This window comes from Nyctereutes procyonoides, unplaced genomic scaffold (assembly GCF_905146905.1).
Source record: "Nyctereutes procyonoides isolate TBG_1078 unplaced genomic scaffold, NYPRO_anot_genome, whole genome shotgun sequence".
Lineage (NCBI taxonomy): Eukaryota > Metazoa > Chordata > Mammalia > Carnivora > Canidae > Nyctereutes > Nyctereutes procyonoides.
The window spans coordinates 42,983,617-42,996,456 of record NW_026575133.1 but is presented as its reverse complement, the minus strand read 5'-3'; the positions used below and the strand labels follow the sequence as shown (position 1 = coordinate 42,996,456).

Below are 12,840 nucleotides of genomic sequence, written 5' to 3'. Positions count from 1 at the left end.
CAAAAAAGCAAAGCCAGAATGAAAACATCAGAACTTTCCAAAGGACAATCATCCAAAATAATAGATCCAGAAAGAGAAAAGAAACAAGGATACAGTAAACAAGAATTCTGGTTTGCTTGGCTCTAACCCTCATTTTAAGGCTGAGTCCTGAGTCTTGGGGAATATCTCAGACCCAAGTGAAACCAGGACTGCTGGTGACCCTAACAAGAAATGAGACCAAATCCACAGCTGTGGCAATATCAACATTATGTCTAAATAATGGAGATAAAAATCTGCAAACTTCCAGAAAAATGGGTTATATATACAATAGATCAGGAATCAAAATGTTTCCAGTAATGAAAGCTTAAAAATAATGTGAATCTTCAAAATTTGTAAGAAAAATAATGTATAATCCAGCACTCTATAACCAATCAAAGTACCAAGGCTGTATACTTTCAGACATTCAAAATCTGAAAACAATAGAAAAGCTTTTAAGAATCTCATAAGCATTTTTTCTTAGAAAGCAAGTGGAAAAAATATTCCATCAAAACAAAATAGTAAACAAGGAAAAGACACATGGGATTTGAAAACAGAAAGCTCTGAAGAAAATAGCGAGGCTAAATAAAAGCCAAGAAGTAGGCATTAAAGAGCAGCCACCAGCAGTCTTATATTTCTTCAGGACAATTTAACAAAAGGAAGTAGACAGCTTGAGAAAAGATTTAGACAATTACTAAGGAGTTTGAAGTAATGGATATACAGAAAAGGAAAACATCATCAACAAAATAATAGTTTAAATCAAGAAAATAATATATAAGGAAAGTACCCTCCGACTCTGTAAATGGTACTTATGCATCCATCTAAACATTGGGCACTGATCATGACTGGGCAGAGAGGAAGTGTACACATGATGCTATTGGTGGGTACAGAGATACAGTAACTCTTTCATAAAGGGCAGGCAATAGTGCTCAAACTGAAAAAACCCAACCAATAAACATATAAGCACATAATCTATAAGTATGGAAATAAATACCAAAATAATCAGCAAAGGGAAAGGACAATGTGGAGGGAAAACTGCTGTTTTTTAAAACCTATGTGTAACTTTAGTAAAATGTAACTTGGCTAAATTAATTCTGATTCTGACCTGGTGTACAAAAATACTATGATTCTTTAAATTTGTGATGTAAAATAAGGCCTTCTGTAGGGCCTGAGTGGCTCAGTCATTTGAGCATCCTACTCTCAATCTCAGCCCAGGTCTAGAGATCAAGCTCCATATATGGCTCTCCACTCAGTGGGGACTCGGCTCCGCCCCCTATTTCCCCTCTGCCTCTCCCCACACTCGTGGGCACCTATGATTTTTCTAATATAAATAAACCTTTAAAAAAATAAAATGTGAAAATAAAGCCTTCTGAACAAAGAGGTCAATGATACTTATTTCCATTCAGGATTCTTTTTTAATTTGGTGACCCATTTCCCTAAATTTAATTTATTTTTTAAATCCTCAAAATTACTAGGAATCGTTGGTAGTTTTTCAAAGTACTTACATATTAAAATTACTATAGCTTTAAATTGCTAAATTATTTTTAGCAGCTGTCTTACAATAAAGAAAAACTCTCAACACTCAATCCTTTTCCCTTTTAAACTCCTCAGGCAATACCTCATGAGGTGAAAAGATAATTTAATTATTTAAACTCCCTGTGGATGTCCCTAACAAGACTTTAGGTGAAACCAACAGTTAAACTCTTAAATTCTCTCCTGCTCAACACATTCTTATTTCCTCCCTCTACGCTAGGGATACAAAGAATCACCTCTCAGTCTCAGACTGATGATAGAGTCCTAATCTCAAATTACCCCTCCCAGAATTCTGCATCTGCCTGGTTCTTGTCTAGATCTAATAATGTCCACAGGCTGCATGCAAGTCACCAGAAGAGCATGAAACTCAAACTGGAATAAGCTTTTAACTATTGCTGACTAGGTTATTATTAATAATGTGCACATGATGTACACTTAAATAATGAAAGGAAATCAGATCTACAAATAGACACAAACTAGACATATAAAAATTTAAAAGTAATTTTTCCATAAATAAGTTCCATAACAGCCCATATTTTGATCATACACCTTCTTGTATTACTATGCCATCCATCACCTCCTACTATTCAGACACTACATACTCTGATACAGTCCTATTACTTCAAGATTAGTTTTTTTTTTTAAATTTTTATTTATTTATGATAGTCACAGAGAGAGAGAGAGAGGCAGAGACATAGGCAGAGGGAGAAGCAGGCTCCATGCACCGGGAGCCCGATGTGGGATTCGATCCCGGATCTTCAGGATCGCGCCCTGGGCCAAAGGCAGGGGCCAAACCGCTGCACCACCCAGGGATCCCGATTAGTTTCATTTTAATTGAAGTTAGCAAAACAGATCTTGAAGCATACTAATTACATTTTTAAATATGTTAAAATATAAAAATATTTTCAAAAATCATGTGTTATCATTGCATTGCCCCACTGGTTTTACATTTATGCTACTTAAATTTGAGAATATCTGTTTGCTTATGTTAAACAACAGATAGCAAGAATAATTTCCCAATGCATATTAAAAATTGTCACATAACACTATTCTTTCTGGGGTACTCTCAAGACTTCTATCAACTGATACAGTGTGATCTTTGTCTCAGAGCTATTTTGATTAGTTGCAGCTGGCAAGCTACAGAGCTTTAGGAAGCCTATCACAAAAGTAGCTGTTTCCCTACTAGTCCTGCCAGCCCTAATTCCTCACCAGGAACTCTGTTAACAGTTGCTGAAACAGCACACTGGGAAAGGTCTTCCTGCTTAAATATGTTGACTAAATGTATTTTATCATTTCCCATCAAAGTTTCCTCAGACCACTGCTGTCTCCCAAGATGGTCACGCAAATCTGTAAAACACTAGGTGAAGCAGAAGTTACCATTATTTCCCACAGCCTTCAATGTATTAATGTAATCCTAAATCTCCTCCAGTAGTATTTGACCATGGGAAATGAGTCTTCACAAAGTATCATTAGATACCATTAAGTCCTACAATTTGGAAACAATTTTTTTTATGATGAAGCTTTAAAGACCAACTCTATCGATGATTCTTTACCTTAGAAAACGTATCATATTCTAATTGATAGGTTCATCAATTCTTAAAAGGTGAAGAAAACATCATCTACCCAATTTGGAATGCTTTCTATTTCACAAAGTGGCCTACTCCATTTTTTGGAAAATTTACAAATTCTGGTTCCTTGAGATATGCTCATCAGAAATCTGCCTCTCAACCTCTACCCACTGAATCTAACTATGCCCCCATGTGCTGATGTTTGCAGGGGAGTGGGGGGAAATTCCTCATGCATAAAGAATCCTTCAAATACATGGCAATTACTCTCAAATCAGCATTGTATGTTAATATGGTATTTTATGAAGTTATTTTCACATATATTCATTTATTTATGCTTCACATAATGAATATTCTCCTTTTACAAATAAGATCAGGAATTAGGTTGCTATTCTAATTACCGTTGCATGATTTGCCCAACCTCACAAAACTATAAAGAGATAACTTCAAATCAAGATCTTCCAAATCTAAAAATAGTTCTACCTTAAACTGATCCATGGCTGGGATTTATCAACCCTTCCTTCTCAAAAGGTTGCTGAATATAGCTTCTGTCTTAGATATTCAATTTCTAGGACGCCTGGGTGGCTCAGTGGTTGAGTGTCTGTCTGCCTTCAGCCCAGGGCGTGATCCTGGAGTCCCAGGATTGAGCCCCAACATTAGGCTCCCTCTATGGAGTCTGCTTCTCTCTCTGCCTTTGTCTCTGCCTCTCTATGTTTCTCATGAATAAATAAAATCTTTAAAAAAAAAAAAAAAGATACTCAATTTCTACTGTTCTGAATTCTACAATGCATCTCATCTACTAACTACTATGCTAGGTCTCCTCATATTTATTCCTCACATAAGCTATTATGCCCATTTACAAGGAAAAGGTACAAAACTTCCCATGGTTGTCAGCTGATAAAATGCAGAACTAGGTTTCAAACTCAGGATTTTCACCTCTGTTAATAAGAGTTTTGTATCCCCAAAATACCATTACTTGAAACTCAAGATTCCCATAAAAAAAAACTTATCTTGCCTCTATATCCTCAAGTAAAATTACCAACTATTGTCAATTCAATTCCAGTATTGTTTCCGGTATAAACTCTTCCTCAAGTGACATACGTAATCTTTTTTTTTTTATTTTTTTTAATTTATTTATTTATGATAGTCACACAGAGAGAGAGAGAGAGAGGCAGAGACATAGGCAGAGGGAGAAGCAGGCTCCATGCACCGGGAGCCCGATATGGGATTCGATCCCGGGTCTCCAGGATCGCACCCTGAGCCAAAGGCAGGCGCCAAACCGCTGCGCCACCCAGGGATCCCAACAAACGTAATCTTGCCTAAAATCCTACCTTGCTCTGTCCTTCCTAGATTTGGCTCACCTAATCTACTCAATCGTGTGCATCCTAGTCTCACGACTAACTTCTGGAACTAGACGGTCTGGGTCTGACTCTTGACTCTATAGGGCTCACTTTGGCAGCACATATACTAAAAATCCGAAGGACTTTTGTCTCTATAGCTTTTTGGTTCTATGACCATGGGCAGGCAGCCTGACCAGTGACCCTGAGTCTCCTTACATGTAATATGGAAATAATAGTATCTGCCACACAGGGCTGATAAGGAGTAAATGACATGATCCATGTTAAGTATTTACAAGTTATCAGGCACTTGTAAGGACATTACATATAAATATTCCCTACTATTTTGTTTTGAAATGTTTTTCACTTATTTGAAAATAGGCAAATATGGCAAATAGGTAGGATATAAATCCGTGGGTTCACACAATATTCATTCCTAAAGATGAATCAATCCTAGAAGAATCAAGTTGAATTTTATCTCCTCCACGGTCTTAATATCTCTTAATGACCCAAACATGGTGTGACAATACAACCCAGAGAACTAACGGGTAAAAAGTAAGTGGTGAACAAAAGCAAGCAGTGGCTTCAAGTTATACATAGCCACCATCTTCCAACACTAGCTCTGCCATTTGTGAGATGTTACCGGGCAAATTATCCCACCTTTAAAAAAAATTAAATAGACTGCATATGTAAAGTAATTGGTATTTATTAGATGCGAAATAAATGCTGGTTCCCTTCTCCTGTTTCAATAGCCTGGGCTATATTTAGACCTCAGGGTAGTGGTAGTGAAAATGGAAAAGGCAGTATTCGTGATCATACAACACACACAGATTTTGTAAAAGTGAGGATAATACAAAGTGAGTTTTATCCATTAGTGAGCATGTGCAGAGTTCGTTTCAGACTATCTGGTTTTATAGTGGTACATGGGTCATATCAGAACTCTCGGTGCTTTCTCATTTACAAAAATCAAGGAAACTGCACCAGTGGTCAGGTTTTCTTTTAAAAATCATGTTAACAGGGCTCCTGGGTGGCTCGGTCAGTGAAGTACCTGCCTTCAGCTCAGGTCATGATCCCAGGGTCCTGGGATGGAGCCTCATGTCAGGCTCCCTATTGGCGGGGAGTCTCTCTCTCCCCACTGCTTGTGCACACTCTCTCAAATAAATAAATGAATAAAATCTTAAAAAAAAAAATCATGTTAACAGACTCCAAAGAAAAGAAAACTAGTGTCCAAGAAGAGTGGAGGACATGACAATCTGCTGTCCCCCTGGACCCTCCTAGAAATAAAAGCTGAAGGAGATAAGCTCTTCCAGTAAAGCATACTGGAAGGCCGAAAGTGAATTAGTGAATACCACTGAACGAGCTATGAACTCAACCTGGCCCAATGGCTGTGGAGGTCACAAAGCTCGGGGGGGGGGGGGGGGTAGCGCACGCACACACACACTTCTACTTCACTTAAAAACAGAAAAAAAGAGGTACAGAAGTAGAGATAAACTCCAATTGTCGAGAAAACCTTGGCAGGTCCAATGGACAGTTGACTGTCCCTTTTTAACTTGGCTTTTAATTCCCTTTTGACTTCAGGGTACCAATCTTAATCAAATATCTGTACCTTCAAATTAAAAAAAGATATAGATGTAAAACATATTTAAAATACCAAACTGAACACGATTCTACAATGTTAAAGATGTTACCTTCATGATAACCCTATGATACAGATTATACACAAGATTTTATGTAGTATCTACTAGTATTACTGTCAGTTTATATAATACTGAATAAAATGGAAATACAGATATTAGGGTTAAAGGAAACAGAGCTAACAATTGGGTCTGGTTCAACAGTATGTTAGGTCGATCCATTATTAGCTAAACTTTGACAAGAATACTATGTACTACATAAAATTTTCAATAACCAAGAAAATATTCTAGTTCTATCAAAATATAAATAAAAAAATGTTCTATGAAGGCAAAAAAGAAAAAAAAAAGGTGGTGAAAAGCAAGCTTCCTGGATAAATATTACAAAAACTAAATGCTTAAATTGTACATAAGTTCTGTATTATTGCATTTCTGTTTTTTGGATTTCTCAAAACAGAAAAAAGAATGCCCTTCAGCATTAATGCAATCACGTAACTGAAGAAGGCCACCACCAGCTCCAATCAGTTCTAATGACTTGAACATTTGGCTTCCCTGAAGAAGTCTTTTGGAAAAAAAAAAAAAAAGAGAGAAAGAAATGTGCCTCAAGATCCCTATCTCCTGTCTAGTTTTTTTCTGCTTGAAACATATTATTCTCAAGTGTTAGTTCCACTCCACTGTTCAAGAGAGTAATACTCTTTCCCATTTAATGGGACCAGAGTCCAGCATATGGAATGTAAGAGGTATTCGTCTTTAGACTTAGCTCTTTAAAGGTCAGTAAGTACGACATGGTTTAAGTTATACTAGGATAAATTTATTCTGAAAATTTAGCTCAATATTTCCATAGATCATGAATGTATCAAAAGAAAACAACAACAAAAAAAAAAAAACACCCCACCATTTGATTTTTTTATCATGGTCAAAAGCAATTCATAACGGAAATTATTTTGTCTGGTTATAATAGAAGATCCAACTTGATGTCCCACCCTGATAATAGTATATAACTCTGTATCGGTGCCATAAAGATAAAGATGCAGACACTACAATGTGACCATTCAGAAATAAGAACACCTCATATCTGATCCTTCTTCCTAAAAGTAAATGTAGTTATCAATTATTATGTACTATTGAGCTATGAGCAGATATAGTAATAAACCTAAGACTACCTCAAGCTGGAAAAACAAACAAAATAAATCTGACTACACCGAAACATACTCACTTTCAAAAAACCAAGAAAATTTTCCATGGGGGTGGAGGGGTAGGAGGAGAGAAGATGCTTCCATGCACTTACTTGCTAATTTGGCCTGTAATCCAGAAGGTCCAGGTTTTGATGTCTCTGACTTAGAAGACCCTGGAAGAGACAGTTTGGTTTTAGGAAGGCTAACTTTAGGGCTGAAACGAGCAGCCCAATCGAATTTTGAAGAGCCACCAGTTTTACTCTGTTCCTTTTCCCTGCTACTTCTTCTGGGACTGGGACTGGATGCTGAACGGGAACGCCTGGCCTTGCTCTGGTCTTTTCCTTGTTTCACCCTGGCCCCTGGTGGTACAGTGGAGGAGGCCGAGGCGACAACAGAAGATGAGGAGGAAGTAGAGGCAGCGGAGGAAGAATCAGTGATGGTGCTGCACCCAGCTTTGGCCGAGGCGGCGGATTTTGAAGCCAGCTTGGTGGGTTTTGCAGATCTCTCTTCGGCACCAGTTGACTCAGACACAGAACCACTCTTTAGACAAGAACTCTCTGTCCTCTTTCTTTTCTGACTCCGTGAGCCGCCAGTGGCCCCGCTCTTTCTGGTGTGAGCCTTACTTGTTGATGGCGACTGTGCAGATTTCAGTTGTTGCTCCTGGTCTAAATGTCTCTTCTTCGACTTACTATGTGGCTTATTTGTTTCTGAGGGAGATTCAGTATGCTGAAGTGCTTTTGGTTTTTTGGCAGAGCTAGGAGAATTGGTCCTGTTGTAGTCTGGACTAGCACTGCGTTTCACTCCTCGAGAATTGTCTTTCTTAGGCACCTGCCCCGTTTTTTGCCTTTCTGAAGTATTGGCTCTGTCTGGATCCTCTGGTTGTGGAACTATGACAGCAGATGATGAACTGCAGCTTCTGAGAGGCCAGAGAAGGAGAGAGTTACTATCATCCTGCCATCATTATCCTTACCATATAAATTAACTTCTCAAATCAGTGCAAATTAAGTGCTTTTAAAAATTTTTTTTAAAGTGCAAAAGTTTTCCTGATTAAGTCCAGAGCTAAATAAAAACAGATTTTCCAATGGTTCAAAATTGGGGAAAAAAAACAAAACAGGTGTGACTTTGGATGGTTAAATATTTGATTAAAAGATCAAATATTTGATTAGAGGATCAGAGTAATTCTTCAGCCCAAATATTACGGGCACTAACCCTCCTATTCACAAAACAAGAATTAAGATTATAAGAAAAAGAACGCTTAGTAGTTCAGAACCAGTTGAAACTAGAATACTGATGCTCTGCTCAAAAATACAACTTCTATGTCAAAGCTTGAAGTAAAAACCTACGTATGCACTTTCAAAATGAAGGTAAGAAAATTTTTTAGTATCATTCCTTCCTAAAAGACTCTTGCCAATTATATCTTAAATCTCTGGCTCTACCAATAAAAAAATCAAAACAAAAAACTACCAAAAAAAAAAAAAGGCCAAGGTAAAATGGCATTTTGTATGCCTATAAAATATTTGTTAATCAAAAGAGGAACCTTATGGTTCTCTATACAGGGAAAAAATGCATTGTCTAGAGCCTGCTGTGTTGACATCACTGCAAAGTAAACTATTAATCCTCAAAGTTACATTCAGGGAATAATGAAATCACATAGCACAACATCTTGGGATAAGCTGCTGAATTTTAATATTATGCAATGATTCAAATGCAAATAACTCTGCCTTGAAAATGTACAAGCAACGTGAAGATTTACCTTTTAGAAAGGTGTCCCCTTGACAGTTCAGTAGTAGTATTAGACTGCACTTTGGGTGCCTTAGAATTAGATTTTCTACTCTCAGGAGGGCTATATCCCTTATGTTTTGCCTGCCCTAAATGTGACCTGTCAGCAGAAAATCAAAACAGAAATCTATCAGGAAACTGAGATGCAAATACAGTATTGAAAAGTGAAATGTTTTCATTTTTTTTAGTCTCCCAATTCTTCATTATTGACCCTACCCTTTCCCCCAAATATTTCCACAATTAAATTATTGTTCTATCAAATAATCTTGTGAAAAAAAACTTGCCTTAGAACCAACACTTCAATACCCAAGGGTGCAGGTCTTTTATTAACCAAGTTTCATGACTGAATAGCAGTATTATAGTTACATAAGCAATAAAGAATTTTTCAAAAATTGTACTGCAAACTCGCATAAGCTAAATGTTTGCAAAAAGCAAATCCAACCTTTAGATCTAAGTACTTTTATTTTTTTTTAAATACTACTTTTAATAGATAATGGGAGTATAACAGCTTAAAAGTTTTATGGAAGAGGGAGTCTGTGATCCCACAATGATACTGATTCCCAATTTGTAGGTAATTCAGGTTAGCACAATAAATGCAGAGACAGATGAAATCAATTCTCAAACTGATTTTACACAGAAAATCATTAGAAGTACTATACAGTAAATAAACTTACATGAAATCGACAGAATATTTGCTAAGAATGTAATGCACTAATCAATAGAAAGTACACCAAAAACCAAGTCCTAGAGAAAAAGAATTGACCACAAAATATTCCAAACACATCTAGAGAGTCCATCACTGATATATAGTTGGTGCCAGCACTGTTCTAAGAGCAAGTTTGCAGGACATGAAAACTGGTTTTCAGTTGTTAGATTTTTTTTTTAACCTCAGGCAATGATTACATTAGATTTACATAGCAATAAAAAGAGAGCATGCATTAATATATACCCGGGAAAGCTGGTGTTACAGAAGTGAGAGAGATTAACCTTAACAGATACAACTACTGTAATTCACAGCCAACGTTCACCCTTCACGTAAATAACATTAAAAGAGCATATTCTAATTAGAATAACAAAGTTTCATTAACACCAAAGCTGTTTATTTTGTTAAAAAATATTTAAGGCTTTCATTCTGAGTATCATCTCAAAAGAACTTAGAAATAAGTCACTGAAACCTCACATGACGATTCTAATTCAATCTGTAAGGATACCATACAGTTCTTAACATATCATACAAGTTCCACCACTTCTTCAAAAAGATGCTCTAAGGTTTCTCGTCTCTTATTTTTTTCTTCCATTTTTCCAGAAGAGTTCAATACTGGATTCTTGAAAGAAGATATGAAATTAGCTTCTCAATAAAAAGAAATATTTCTGGATCTGTAGTATCATTTTCATTTTTAAGATTTTAATAAACGATAGACTAGCACTTTCTAAAGACATACAGGCACAGATCAACTACTTAAAAACTCTATTAGTCTTTAAGTGTCTTAGTCTTGACTGTAGTAATGAATATAACTATTTTTCAAGGTACATATATTTTTTTCTGAGTCTAGCCACGCTGAACCCTATAAGATTTACCCACTGTGATTTAGTTTGCCTTTTTCCTAGACATTCTTCCAATACAGACTGAAATTATGTTAACCCATGAGTTTCATAGGAGATTTAATTTCTAGGAATTGCTTGTTTTTGTCACATAACTAACAGATCTGAGAGTTCTATTAAAAAAAATAAAATTGAGTAAATTTTCAAATCATTCTATAATTACTTTTTTAAAGGTATAATGCTTTGTTTTCAGGGTATACAATTTAATACTCACAGAACAATAATTATAAATTATGTGATTCAGGTTCTCTGTATTCTCATTTTAGTCAAGTTCGCTAAGGATTAATTTTTAATTAAATCACAATTTCTACTCATTATAAAATTTAAAGTATCTTTTGCTATATTCCTTGATTATAATTTAAAAATCTTTAAAAGAAAACTTTATCCAGAGTTAGACTACTTTGTGGTAATGTTCAATTAAATATTCAAATGGAAATCTTAAAGAATGTATATCATAATATATTCTTATGTATTCTAAGAATATACTGCGGGTGGGGAGCCGCGGGCAGGAATTCATTCTTTGTCAAAAGAATCTGACCAACATCAACTCAATGCTGACAGCCCTTTAATTGTTCCTGGCCCTTAAACACTTCTAACTTTATAGCCACTTAAATCAACTCCTGAATATCTGTTGTCCTTACACCTTCAACTAAAAAAGAATTTACCAGATAAATACTCAATATTTGGTTACAAAAGTAAAAAAAAAAAAAAAAAAATTTCACCGAACTTAGAAAGTGAAACTCCCCAAACTAGCTTAAAACCAACAATCCTCTCAATGACCTGACTGAACCTCTCCTAAAATTATTTTCAGTTTAACATTTTCGCTGAAGACTGGCTACAAAACATTTCAAAATATACAATACTGATCACCACTGTCCTTTCGCTTATTGTTTAGCAGGGTCTTAATATATTTTCCATCAACGGCAGTAAATGTTTTGGCTTTGTGGGCAATACTAGGTGTCACAAAAGCAGGTTTAAACAGTATGTAAACAAATGGGCATGGTTATGTTTCAATCAAATTTTTATTTACAAAAACAGGCAGGAAGCTGGATCTGTCCCACGGGTTATACAGTTTTCCACCCCTTGGATTACCACAAGAGAGTAAGCAACCAGATGGTACCATAAAGAAACAATATGGGGCCTCCCAAAGTGGGGCTCTGTTTTATTATGCCCATTTATAAATTATTAATGCTCAGAATACCGTAAAGTAAATCTCCATAAAATAACAACACCCAATCTAGAATAGCCAATTAAAATATCACAAGCTTCAGCACTCAAAAAAGCCTTGGTGCCTTTTAGCTCATTTCACCAACTCCTTCATTTATCAGACCTTAATGCTCAACATTAATTTTTATTAAACAGCATAATCTAAGATCCAGTAAAATTTATAACCACTACAAATCAAATTTGCAAGAATAACACAGTAAAAGTCATGACAAACTCTTTTAGCACCAGAATGAGCCCATTTAGTAAATTACAGCCCAAGGATACGTGGATAAAGTGGGTGGGGATGGATATTCAGAAACATGTCTATCATCCTATGGATATTCCAGGGCGGGGGGGGGGGGGGAATCTCACTTTCTGCACAATCACTCGCTAAAAATAACCAGGCTAATGGTGAAAATAAGATTGGGCACAGAGCACTCAAACCTATGTTATTTCATAATCATGTTCCTGACTAAAACATCACCAATTTTAAAGATTAAATCTCCATAACATTTGCACCAATAATCACAGTTGGCTCACTCTTTGGAATCTTATTTTTATACTTTCTTCTTTTAAGTGTGAATTTTTTAAGACATTTTCTCTTCAAGCTTCAACAAAATTAAAAATATGATCCCGGGGGAGGCTTTCCTTTTTCTCATTTTCTTTTGTTATAAATACAGGAGTAAATGGTCTTGAACTTCCTTAGTGTTCAACAGTGCAAAGTGTAGTGGTTCTGGAACTCATCAAATCTAGCTATTTCTTGCATGAAGTGATTTCTGTAAGATTTTCAAGCTTTTTTGTAACATCGTCATAGATTACAAAATCTTCCATGCTAATTGAAAGTCTATCCCATTTCAGTTCATATATTAACACTGTAGGAAAAACTGCTTATGAACCAACACCATTTCCACGTTATACTGACATCATTTCCCTATTTAGCAAGTGTATGTGGGCCAACTCATGTTAAAGAAACCCAGATTACAACAGAACAGACCAA

The 12,840-nt window shown here is 36.0% G+C and overlaps 1 protein-coding gene across 17 annotated transcripts in view; it reads right to left on the bottom strand.

Moving 5' to 3' along the window:
• The window catches only part of TRIP12 (thyroid hormone receptor interactor 12), a 148,043-nt gene that overhangs the window by 79,433 nt on the left and 55,770 nt on the right, over window positions 1-12,840 (bottom strand). For 10 of the 17 annotated variants that reach the window (XM_055300376.1, XM_055300377.1, XM_055300372.1 and 7 more), the window contains exons 3-4: window positions 9,010-9,135; window positions 7,370-8,172 (exon numbers count right to left, since the gene is read on the bottom strand). In XM_055300376.1, the coding sequence (XP_055156351.1) occupies window positions 7,370-8,172; window positions 9,010-9,135 (929 nt within the window). The remainder of the gene's footprint in view (window positions 1-7,369; window positions 8,173-9,009; window positions 9,136-12,840) is intronic. The other 7 variants (XM_055300386.1, XM_055300387.1, XM_055300388.1 and 4 more) reach the window with 2 other exon arrangements.